Source organism: Centropristis striata, chromosome 17 (genome assembly GCF_030273125.1).
Source record: "Centropristis striata isolate RG_2023a ecotype Rhode Island chromosome 17, C.striata_1.0, whole genome shotgun sequence".
Taxonomy (NCBI): domain Eukaryota; kingdom Metazoa; phylum Chordata; class Actinopteri; order Perciformes; family Serranidae; genus Centropristis; species Centropristis striata.
Window position 1 is genome coordinate 30250343 of NC_081533.1, and position 13233 is coordinate 30263575.

The 13233-nt window shown below is 33.3% G+C and overlaps 2 protein-coding genes across 2 annotated transcripts in view; one reads left to right on the top strand and one right to left on the bottom strand.

The window, feature by feature from the left end:
- The window catches only part of ablim2 (actin binding LIM protein family, member 2), a 134679-nt gene extending 127818 nt beyond the window's left edge, over positions 1 to 6861 (bottom strand). Inside the window, exon 1 of the mRNA XM_059354207.1 lies at positions 6442 to 6861. Coding sequence (XP_059210190.1) covers positions 6442 to 6454 — 13 coding nt within the window. The 5' untranslated portion in view covers positions 6455 to 6861. The remainder of the gene's footprint in view (positions 1 to 6441) is intronic.
- Positions 6862 to 12843: 5982 nt separating this feature from the next.
- Positions 12844 to 13233, top strand: part of zcchc4 (zinc finger, CCHC domain containing 4) — a 33098-nt gene continuing 32708 nt past the window's right edge. Inside the window, exon 1 of the mRNA XM_059354211.1 lies at positions 12844 to 13016. Within this exon, the coding sequence (XP_059210194.1) occupies positions 12929 to 13016 (88 nt within the window). The 5' untranslated portion in view covers positions 12844 to 12928. The remainder of the gene's footprint in view (positions 13017 to 13233) is intronic.

Genomic DNA, 13233 nt, shown 5'->3' on the forward strand with positions numbered 1-13233 from the left:
TTGAGTTCATCCAATGAGTTATTTTTTTGAGTGTAGTACACATTCAGACATGTGATTACTATTCCCTGATGTGAGAGGCTCAATGTGTCTCAGCCAAGGAGTTACCTGGAAACACAAACTAGTAAGTGATTAACAAAAGTGTGATTACATTTTTCAGGAACTGAAAGAATGCAGATTGGCCTGCAGATGGATTCCTCTCAGGGTGTGTTTATTCCAAGCCTGTTCTGAGAGTTTATTTAAACTTCAGTGCACCACTCCTGGGATTTGACCAGGTGAACAATGTTAAACAAAGGTGACGTTAAACAACCACACTGAGACGCCTTTAAACATAGATCTCAGTTTTTTTGTTTTCTCAAGCAGAGCAGCGTCATTTTACATAATGTGAAGTGATAGTTAGCCTTTTAACCCATTGACGCCGGGAAAGCATTACCGCATTTCTACCATTAAAACCGGGAGCGATGTTGCGTCACTCTACCATTAAGGCCGGGACAGCGGATATGTCATTTTGTAGTATTTGTATTTTTTTCCACCTATTTTCGGTCTCTTGGCCAATGAAATGCATACTATAGCGGAGGAGCTCAGCAGGAAGTGACGGAAGAGATCTGATGAAAACAGCACCGATGATTTTATTGCTGATCTGGACTTTGAACCCTCAGAACCAATCGACCGGCATTTATAGATGAGGAATATGTTTTTAGACGACATATTTTCACCGAAGAACAGACAGATTTGTGGCCATCTGGAGATAATAATAATATTATTATTAATAATATATTAATATTAATAGTAATAATAATTGATTGTGATGATGATATAAGAAATCATGACTGCTATTGTCTTATATTACTTTATGCGTCGTTGAGTACCCTGAAAAGTGCAATATATAAAATGTATTATTATTATTTATTATTATTATTATTATGATAATTATTTTATTTTTTATTACAGTAGGCTAATGAGAACTATGTCTTGTTCTTCCAGTGGTCATATCATGTTTGCATCTTGCTAATGGGCATGTATTAGTATTATGTATAGGATTTTTTATTCAGTCAAATGTAACATTTGCTGAGTTTGTTGATTTTTAAAAAAACTTTATTGGAGATTTGGACAAATAAACACAACTTCTCATGAAAGCCACGGGTATAAGCTCTCAAATACTTTTTGAATTTCATTTTTATCTGCTACAGAGGCTGAAAAATCTATTATTTAGTAGATGTTGAATTTCCAGAAAAACTTCAGGTTTTAGGGGGTCATTTGAAAATCGCCCATAGGTTTTCCAGGCATTTTTTTCCAGCCGCTTTAGGCCTTAATGGGTTAACCAAGAAGCCAGAGTTGAGCAGGATTTTGGAAGCATAGCCTTTTTCAAACTGCATTCAGCAAAAGTGCTGTAACATGCTCTGCCATCATTTCGTAGTCAGACATTCATTCTGATTCTGCAACAGTGTAATATTGGCATCCATTCACATTACAATCCGGCACTGCGGAACGAAGTGGGAGGAGACAATAGTGCAGTGTAACAGAGGGCGAGTGCATTCAAAACAATAATGGCAGAAGAAATGCATGCACTGTAAAAAATGTTTGTAGAAATTACAGTAAAACACTGTCAAATTGCATCAGAAATAGGTTGCAAAATTAAACATTGTACATCACCGTAGTAGATACTTTTAATTACTGTAAATCAAAGAATAGCATAAAACTTTAAATTCTACCGTCATAAACTGTAGAAAACACACGGTACCAGCTCTGTAAGTTACTCTACACTGCCTCCATACAGGCTGACGCCCACGTCTGGAAAATGAAACTAAAGCTAGACAGCAATATTAAAATCTTTTTGTACACACACACACACACACACACACACACACACAAACAACTTGTCCCTCCATGTGGAGACCAGCTGTCATCATACACAGGTAGAGATCTGAAATTAATTTTCCGCTCCTTCCCACTCACACATCCAGGTGACATTCTTGGCCAGACTTCAACCACAAAGAAGAAAGACAAATAGTGTCCCTTGTTTGTCTCTTTTGCTTGCAGTTTACAGCAGTGTGCTAAGGAATTTCTCCTGTCTTGACTCCCGGACAAACTCATTAACAGCCTCTCATTAAGAGCCCCAGCAGTGCTTCACAGCATTGATGGGTGTCCTCATTAAACCCAAGGGCCATCCATGCTTTGTGTTTTGGAGAGCTTCGATTCATTAACGGGCTCCAGTCTCTCTTCCCAGTTATATCAAAAGTTTTAGAACACCCCAATTTCTCCAGTTTTTTATTGAAATTCAAGCAGTTCAAGTCAAATGAACAGCTTGAAAGGGTCCAAAGGTAAGTGGTGAACTGCCAGAGGTAAATAAAAAAAGGTAAGCTTAACCAAAACTGAAAAATAATGTACATTTCAGAATTATACAAGTAGGCCTTTTTCAGGGAACAAGAAATGGGTTAACAACTTATTTATTTGATTATTTATTATTTTATATTTATTTGATGTAAACTGCCATTCAATAGTGGATATTGAGACAAATTGATATTTCTGTTGCTTTCCCCATGTGGGAAATATATTGTAGCTGTGAGAAATTCCTGATATCTCTGTCTAGGAGTTAGCTAACCGATGTGTGAGGAGTGATGAGGCTGATGTGTTTTTTTAGCTCAGCTGTCTGATTATAGCAGTATTTAAAAAAGGACTGCTTGCTATTGTAACTAGTTAATATAGACAACCTGCGCAACTTTAAGTTGCCAACTTAGATTAAAAGTTCAACGGTTATCCGATGCCACATTGGGGGTTCTTATGAATACAAGGTTGTGTAGAGCAGCTATTCTCAACCTTGGGGTCGGGACCCTAATTGGGGTCGCAAGATGATTTCTGGGGGTCGCCAAATCATTTTGGAAGTCAGCTCTGTCTCCACTGTGTTAAAGTGTTCATGTGTTATAGTCTTTTTGGTAATTTCATGTCTTTTTTTGGTCATTTTGTGTCATTTTTGGTCATTTTGTGTCTTTTTTTTATCATTTTGTGGTCAATTTGTGTCTTTTTTTTATCATTTTGTGGTCAATTTGTGTCTTTTTTGGTCATTTTGTGTCTTTTTTTAGTCATTTTGTGTCTTTTTTTGGTCATTTTGTTTATTTTTTGGGGTCATTTTGTGTCATTTTTGGTCATTTTGTGTCTTTTTTTTATCATTTTATGGTCAATTTGTGTCTTTTTTTAGTCATTTTGTGTCTTTTTCTGGTCACTTTGTTCATTTTTGGGGGTCATTTTGTGTCTTTCTGGTCATTTTGTGTCTTTTTTGGTCATTTTGTTTCCTTTTTTTGGTCATTTTGTTTCTTTTTTGGGTGATCTGAACTGTGCGTGATTCTGTTCAGTGAGCGGGGGTCGCGGACAACATGCATGTTAAATTGGGGGTCGCGACTCAAAAAGGTTGAGAACTACTGGTGTAGAGTTGTTAAGGACCATAAGCTTGACAAGGGACTACATATCGTGGTTTAGCGCCTACATGTTGATGAATGTTCATTGGTTAAATATTGTGGACTGAGTCTTCTCTGTCAAAGTGTAACAAGGAATTTACTTACTGGAGAAATATGACCTATTCATGACAAGAAAAAGTTACCTATTGCAGTATGTGCAGTAGATTAAGTCAAATAAGAGCTATTTAAGGTCAGCTGTGGGGTTCCACAAGGTTCAGGGTTAGGCCCCAAATTGTTCATACTGCACATTGGTGATATTTGTAAAAAATATATATCATAGCATATTAATGTGGAAAATGGAGAAATATGGTTTCCGAGGAACAGCCTATTCATGACAAGAAAAAGTTACCTATTGCAGTATGTGCAATAGATTAAGTCAAATAAGAGCTCTTTAAGGTCACATGTGGGGTTCCACAAGGTTCAGTGTTAGGCCCTAATTTGTTCATACTGCACATTGGTGATATTTGTAAAAAAAAAAATGTATCCTGCTCTGGTAAAAGTTTAGAAGATATACAGGTATACAGTGGAGAGGAAACGGGATGTCTTAAGTAAATTATATGACATCATCAAGTTATCGGGGAATCTAAGTAAAACAAAGTATTCATTAGTTGGTAATTGGCAAATCAAAAGAAGTGGTAAATGATGTTGCATATACCATTCTGAATTTGTGCTTTCCTGACATCTCTTTTTTTATGACCTGAAAAAAAAGTTCCGGATGTTGTTTTCCCATGGTCCTCAAAAGAGACCTGGAGGTCATAATATATGAGCTCATACACAGCATCATTAGTATTCATCTTTTGATAGTATCCTTTGAGATGATTCCTAATGCTTTTTGGTGACCATCTACACCAGAGCTGGGCATTGGGCGGCCCGCGGGCCACATCCGGCCCGTTGGCTGTCCTTGCCCGGCCCGCGTGATGTTACCCAGAAATTAGAAATCAATATAACCGCAGTGCTTTTATTTTGAAAAAAATAGCAAACATTATCATTAGCACTAGAGCTAACAAGCACTTTTACTATAGTTAAGACAACAAATATAGCCACTAATATATATGACAGAATAAAATAAACTTTAACAAATCTTGTGCCCTGTCAGTCAGCCACCATAGAAGCCTTTTTTGATACTTTATATCAAATTTATATGAATTACGACGCACTCCTTGTTATTTACCGTTTCCTTTTCATTTAACCGTTCTACCGGTTATTTCCTGTCACTACCTTTCAAAATTAAAGCACCCGTTTTACACTGGACGACACCTTTTCAAAATAAAAGCATCATAACATTGTAAAACACCTTGAAAATGTACAAACATGAAAAAACAAGCTATATCACACAAAAACATAAATAGGAACCTTGCTAAAGGTCATTTACAGTTGTGTTTAAAATAAATGGAAAAGTGATATAGTGATTGGAGTATTTACTACTTTTTACTGCTATATTTGATTTACTCCACATTAACAGTCTCATCATAACATGTGTTCCTATCAGTAGCAGCTCAAAACCAGATAATTTACTATATTTTATAAAGCGATTACATTAATATTGAGCAGAATTTAGATCAGAGTTTTGGTCCGGCCCCTGCAACCTTCGTGGTATTGGTCATGTGGCCCCTTGGGAAAATTAATTGCCCACCCCTGATCTACACCCTAAACTCACAGGACGGTTGATAGGGAACTTGTGAAACTCATCTTATATGTTGTCTTGAGCATTAACTATTACTATTATTTGAATTTATTTTATTTGATAGGGACAATGCAGTTAGCATAGATACAGGACATGCATCTGATGTGCTGCATACAGAGATATAGCTTCAGCTAATTTTCAACTCCCGTCCCTAGTTGGGCTTTCACAACTACATACAAAATCACAATACTAAAAAAATCCAATATACAATTACACCATCTACAAAATAGAATAAAATTACAAACAATTACAATATACATTTACCCTGAGAAAAAAAAATATATATAAAATAAAATAAACCCTGTATAAATATAGCTTAGAGTTTAAAATCATCATAAATCTATACAACAATAAAGGAGAAAAGAAAGAAATAACAGAGAAAAAGAAAGAAAAAAAAAAAAAAAGAGAGGAAAACAAAAAAATACTTAAGACTATAAGACTTTAAGGATGGGTACAGCTCTGGTTTGCTTTGAGCCAACACTTAATGTTTTTTTGTGAATGTTTCAGGATTAGTTATTGATTTTATTTCAGTTGGTAATGTATTCCAGATTTTACAGCCTTTAATTGAGAAAGCTGACTGTCCAAAAGTGGTTCTACGGTGTTGAATTCTGCAGTTTCCTTGCACTGTGTTTCTTGTTACTCTGTTACTGTTCTGTCTTTGAATATGTCTGTGAAGAGGTTCAGGTGCAAGGTTATTAATACATTTGAATACCAACTTAAGAAAACACAAGTGTACGTTATATAGCAGTGCTGTTGCTGCAGGTACGTGACAGTACACAGGCTTCAAATGAAAACCAGCCTTGTTTGTTAAACCTCCTCCGAGACAAAGCCATGTGTGACAGCAGCCCACCAGGAGTCCAGACCAACCCAACCCACTGTGGGCGTTTCTACATCCTGTCTAATTAACCCATATGACATTCATTTCCACAGACACAAATTTGAAGCTGTGTCTAAAACCAGACAGCCTAAATATTAACTTTAGCATCACATATGTAGGTGTACCTGACACTGCTGTCTTTATTAAAGGATCCCTAGATAAACAGCAGCCCAGCCTAGGACACATTTCAAATGCAGTGTATACAAGTTGTACCCTACACAGGGGCAAATTAGTGTGCAGCCAAAACAGGTGGCAAATTATGTAAATTAATGAGGACAGAGGAGGCACACACTCACTCAGTATTGAAATCACAGCTACATTGAAAAACCTTGTAGGAATATTAAAAATATCTTTTTTTGGGATTGTACATATTCTAATAACAAGTAGTGACCCAGTTCACGAAGAAAACCAGTGGATTAAAATGGTCTTACCAGTGCTGCTCATGGTGCCAGTCAGATGTCTTCTCCAGTCAGATGATGATGCTCAAAAACAAGCAACTATCCACAATGACAGTACATGGATGAAGTCTTTAGTACACGGCAGCCAAATGAATGAAGGGAGATGTTTAGAAGGCAGTGTTGCAGAGAGTCCCTGGCTGCTGATGCCGCAGAGATCCCCCAAACAGCCGCACTCTGAGGACAATGTTCTGCATCCACTGCAGGGCTGCGCTGCCTCACCATACGGCAGACAGTGCAGGTTGGGTGTGGGCGCACGGTGGAGAAACGCGACTAGAGTCAAGTTGCATAGAAGAGAGGGTAGGATTTCCGGTGAGATGTATCAAAATAAAAGTCTTCCCTAAAGTTCGCTCTATAAAGCAGTAGTTCTCAACCTTTTTGAGTCGTGACCCCCAATTTAACATGCATGTTGTCCGTGACCCCCCGCTCACTGAACACAATCTCACACGCACAGATCAGATAACCAAAAAAAGTAAACAATATGACCAAAAAAAACACAAATTGACCACAAAATGATCAAAAATGACACAAAATGACCAAAAAAGACACAAAATAACCAGAAAAGACACAAAATGACCAAAAAAGACACAAAATGACCAGAAAAGACACAAATTGACCAAAAAAGACACAAAATGACCAATTAAGACACAAAATGACTAAAACAATACACAAAATGACTAAAAAAAGGAAACAAAATGACCAAAAAAGACACAAATTGACCACAAAATGATGAAAAAAAGACACAAAATGACCTAAAAAGACACAAAATGAACAAAAAAAGACATCAAGTGACCAAAAACTAAAACACATTGACACATGAACACTTTAACACAGTGGAGACAGAGCTGACTTCCAAAATGATTTGGCGACCCCCAGAAATCGTCTCGCGACCCCAATTGGGGTCCCGACCCCAAGGTTGAGAATAGCTGCTATAAAGAAGGATATTGTAGATATTCAGTGTTGACAGCAGTGGTGGAATGTAACTAAGTACATTTACTCAAGTACTGTACTGTACTACAATTTTGAGATATTTGTACTTTACTTGAGTATTTCCATTTTATGTTACTTTATATTTCTACTTCACTACATTTTGAGGCAAATATTGCACCTTTGTTCACATTTGCAACATTTAAATTCCTTATTGAGCATGATAGTCTTTTGAAAGTAAAAAAAAGATTCAAAGTCACATTTTATTTTGGATTAAAGGACTAAAAAAGACACAAAACGACCAAAAAAGACACAAAAAGACACAAAATGACTAAGAAAAAGACACAAAATTACCAAAAAAAGACACCAAATGACCAAAAAAGAAAGACAAAAGAAGACATAAAATGACTAAAAAAAGACAGAAAATGACCAAAAAAGACACAGAAGGACTAAAAAAGACACAAAAACACAAAAAAATGACTAAAAAGACACAACATTACCTAAATTGTTACACTAAACACACGACACAAGACACAAATAAAATAGAGTGACACTAGAATAAAAACAGAGTTGGATGACATGAGGACACACAATCACAAGATCACATTTATGTTGGTTTTTCTTTGTTTCTTTTTGGTTCCAAATGTTGATCCAGTAAGTCAGAATAAAAAATCAATCATTATTAGGTCAAATAGGTGAGGTTGTGCTGAAAAAAAAAATTGCCAATATGGCATTTAAAGCCCCAGACTCCATAGAGTTAAGATGTTAGTCTTCTTTTTGATTCTGTGGTCTAAAATGATAAATATTTTTATTTTTTATTTTTAGCAATTTTTATTTTTAAAATTAAGTTAATGATTTATTTTTGAGAGCAGATCTTTGCTATGATCCCAAAAGAGGACACTTTTTGTTGGTAATCATTTTTATGTGCACAAATCTTTATTTATAATTAAGTTAATTCTTTCTTTCTTTTTTAAATTTCGAAATAGTTCAAGAGAGACCACTACAAATCAGCAGTGTTTTGCACATTTATGGAGTTTTAAATGGTTCTTTTTATAGTTTTAAATGGTTATAATGGTCACTGTTTTACTACTACATTAGTGTGAATCACTACATTTTAGTAATGAGATATATTTGCAATAAATTTAGTCATGGATTATTAACATCTTAATAAGAATTAGATGGATCCCTTTGATGCAAAATGCTTGAATGCAATTTTTGTATTATACACCCAATATGCCCACATAATAGATAATCAAAAAAAAAAAAAATTACTTTAAAAAATGCAGTTAGTCTTTTAGCTCTTGAAGAATAGAATAGAGTAGAATAGAATAGAATAGAATAGAATAGAATAGAATAGAGTAGAGTAGAATAGAATAGAATAGAATAGAATAGAGTAGAGTAGAATAGAATAGAATAGAATAGAATAGAGTAGAGTAGAATAGAATAGAATAGAATAGAATAGAATAGAGTAGAGTAGAGTAGAATAGAATAGAGTAGAATAGAGTAGAGTAGAATAGAATACAATAGAATAGAGTAGAATAGAGTAGAGTAGAATAGAATAGAATAGAATCGAGTAGAATAGAATAGAATAGAATAGAATAGAATAGAATCGAGTAGAATAGAATAGAATAGAGTAGAAAAAGAATAGAATCGAGTAGAATAGAATAGAATAGAATAGAGTAGAGTAGAGTAGAGTAGAGTAGAATAGAATGGAGTAGAATAGAATAGAATAGAATAGAATAGAATAGAATAGAATAGAATAGAATAGAATAGCCTGTAGGCGAATGAGGAAGAGTGGTAGCATGTAGAGGTAAGTTATTATATAATATGAATATAAATATTATTGCACTTACACAGCCTGATCTTTTGAATATCTCCATCCGTGTTATGGATTCCACTTTATTGCAACCTTTATAAAACTATAGCCATTTTATTTTGATAGGGCTAATCCAACACTTCCTGTCTGGTGTTAGCTAGCAGCGGGCAACTTGTCTGTGTTTTGCTTCAGCATCCAGCAGACTTCCCTCAGCAGAGCATCCCCGCTAACAGCGCCACCCACCTACATGGGAAGTGTAGTTCTTCAGAAAGAAAGCGTCATTGTAACGAGCGGCGGGGAACTGATTCTGGACTACAAGCCTGTTATCTATACCATAGACTGTAAACAGACACAGGGGCTGCATTGTGAAGGGACACAACTGCGTTTTCATTAAAAAAAAAAATCAGTTTGGCTAAAGGTCGAGATGTTTGTAGTGAATCATTTGATGAGTTATTTTAATCTCAACACAGGGTTTAACATCATGTTGGTCGTTTTGTTTCCGTCCTCTTTGTCTGTTGTATACAATTAACTGGGTCAGTGATTTTTCAATAAGCAGTTTGGGAAAACTGAGGAGGAGGAACTGGAGGAAGATCACATCACTGAGAAAGAAAGAAAAAAGCCGAATAGACAAATACAGAAAATATCAACATCTCTTATATTTCCTTGATTCAATAAGTTATCAATGGGGTAGTTTTCTAGTTTTTTTTTTGTTTTTTTTTGGTCGTCTGTCTGTTTTTGCCATGTGGCTTTGTACTGGTGTATCGTTGTTTTCATTTTTTGTTGTTGTGGTTATCCTTTATATTATTCTTTGTATGTTATTTGTGTGTACATTGTCTAATTTGTAAATATGTTCCTGAGTCTTTGTTGTCTAGAATTGTGTTTTAGTGTTTTATTTTCATATTGTGGCTCCTAATAAGTAATCCACTGTTCTTTTCTTTGTTTCTTCGTTAATAAAAATAATTTAAAAAATAAAATAAAATAAAAAATGGGGTATTTTTCTGTTAATACAGTGATTTTGGGTTTGAGCTTTGACATCGTCCCTTTCCCCTTTTTTTAATTAAAATTTAACAATTAACATAATTCAGCAGCTAAAGACTGACACAAGCATGAGCATCATTTAAAATGGAATTTTCTGAAATATAATAATAAAGAAAATATTTTTTAGTTTACAATATTTGACAAAAAAAAGTATAATATATATACAAAATGTAGTAAATATATAATATAAAATACAATTTAATTATATGTATCAAGTAAATATATATAAATAAATATATGGATATATAAAATAAAGAAATAATTATTCTATTATTTATCATGATTATAAATTTCTAGTAATTTATTAGAACGAGTTGTTTGTGGTCCTTTTGTTTGTCAGAGCAAAAATAAGAGTTTTGAGAACGGCTCTGGGTCGCATCGATCCATCGACATAATATAATAATAATAATAATAATAATAATAATAATAATAATAATAATAATAATAATAATAATAATGCTTTTTATTATGTCTATGGTATTGATCATAGACATAATAGTAAAAATAATAATAATAATTATCTTTATTAAGTCTATGGTATTGATCATAGACATAATAATAATAATAATAATAATAATAATAATAATAATAATAATAATAATAATAACAATAATTAAATACATTAAATCAAATTAAATAATTAAATTAAATAAATTTGTATTTTTGAAATATTTGTTAAAAATTATAATATATACACTAAATTTAGTGAATATATAATATAAAATGCCATAATATATGTATCAAATAAATATGTATAAATAAATATATGGATGTATAAAATTAAGAAATAATAAATTTAAATATTTTGACTCAAGGTCCACTTATTAGATTTTCCAAAGATGGTGCTTGCTCAGTATTATTAAATTTAATTTATTGATTTCTTATGATATGACCAAGGACTCACCAAACAACATACTCTCTCTATCTTGAAGAATGTATACATATACAACAAGCCATAAGAGCAATAAATGTGTGTGTGAAGTTATTCATAGCCTAATTCTACATATTCCCTTTATAATTTTACTCCACTACATTTTGCAGCAAATGTTGTATTTTTACTCCATTACATTTAGCTTCTAGCTTTCGTTACTTTTCCGGTCAAGATTTTGCAAACAAAGATACAATCAATTCAAAAAGATTATGCATGTTTATAAATTAAACTACATAACAGTATTAGTAGTTAAAATCAGCCCGACCTGGACAACAGTAAAATGTTGCTTATATAAATGCATCAATAATGATAGCCCAATAATATATTTAGAATAACAATCTGAGTGGGTCCATTCTGCATAAAAAGTACTTTCACTTTTAATACTTTAAGTACATTTTGATGCTGATACTTTTACTTCAGTAAAGTTAGTATTTTACTGTAAATAATCACTGTGAAATCTACAGTTATTTACTGTATTATTCACAGTTCATCACTGTGTTTGATTTTTACAGTATAGTGCTGTATAATTTACAATAAAAATCAGTCCTTGTGACAAAATCACAGTAGTTAAAACATTACTGTAGAAAAAGCACAGTAGACAGTGTAGTACTGTGAAAAGTAAAGTCGACTACTGTATTTTTCCATTTTTATCATAATTCTTTTATCAGAATCAGTCCTATACAAATGCTGTTTAAATAATAAACTTAAAGTAAAGTTTTTCATACAAAACACAGTATGTAAATCAATTGAAAACAGTAAATGTAGTTATATTATTTTCTTTAGTTTATAGAGTAATTACTTGCAAATACTAGCTATTTCTATAAAAAGTAATAATAAAAATAATAATATTGTTATTAAAAGTAATAATAATAATAATTATTATTACTTTTATTATTATATTATATTATATTATATTATTATAATATTTATAATAATAATGATAATAATAATGATAATAATAATAATTCTCTCTATCCTGCGACCCGAGTGCGGATAAGCGGTTAAGGACAATGAATGAATGAATGAATGAATTAATTAATTGATTAATTAATTAATGCTCTCTATTATGTCTTTTTTTTTTTTTTTTTTAAATAAACTTTATTAAGGCAGTTGGGTGGGGTGTAATACAAAAAAATACATCAGAACGTCGCCAGGGGGTTTCAATAAATCATAAAGAGGTTGTCATACAAAAATATTATAAAAATTACAAATATTCAGAGTTTTAGCAGCTTTCAAATTAGTAGAGTCTTTAATAGATTTAATATATTGCTTGGTTTCACTTATAAATATAGAAAAGAGGGGATTTTTTTTGTGTATCGAGATTTATGTATGTGATATTTTGCCAATAGTATAATTAGATTTATAATGTAATATTGATTTTTTTTTTTTTGTGTATGGGAAGTCAGTGAAACCAAACAGTATATTTTCAAAACAAAGGGACAAATTACGTTCAATTGAAAAAAAAAAAAGGAAGTTACAAATATCTTTCCAGAACTTAGACGAAAAAGGGCAAGACCAAAATAAATGAAAAATACTTTCAGTGCTCTCTATCATGTCTGTGGTATCGATGGCGCACAACAACAACTTCCGGTTCAAGCGAGGATCACGGAGCGCGTTGACGTGACGTAAAATTTGTGCGACTCCAGGCAGCATGGCTTCCACCTGACCGGCGGAGCAGGACTGACTGTGTGAAGTGGAGAGTTGAGAGACTTTTAGTTAAAGAGTAAATAAATAAGAGCAGCTGTGAGGAGATGGACCGGACCGAGGCTGATGACGACAGCTTTGGAGTAGAAGTGATCCTCCGCGAGGACCAGAGCAGAGCGCCCTGTTGTCCCCATGGTAACGACCAGTCAAAGCTTTACTGTACTTTATTACTTTAATAATGGCGTATGGATAGATAGATAACACTCACTACAGGGGGGTAAAACTTCTAGATCTCACCATGAAATCTCCACAGTTTATTATTTACAGTAAGACAGTATTTGTTGCATTACTGAAATAATATGCAAACTAGTTGTGAACTCATTAAAGATGTGATCATTTGCATATATTTCCA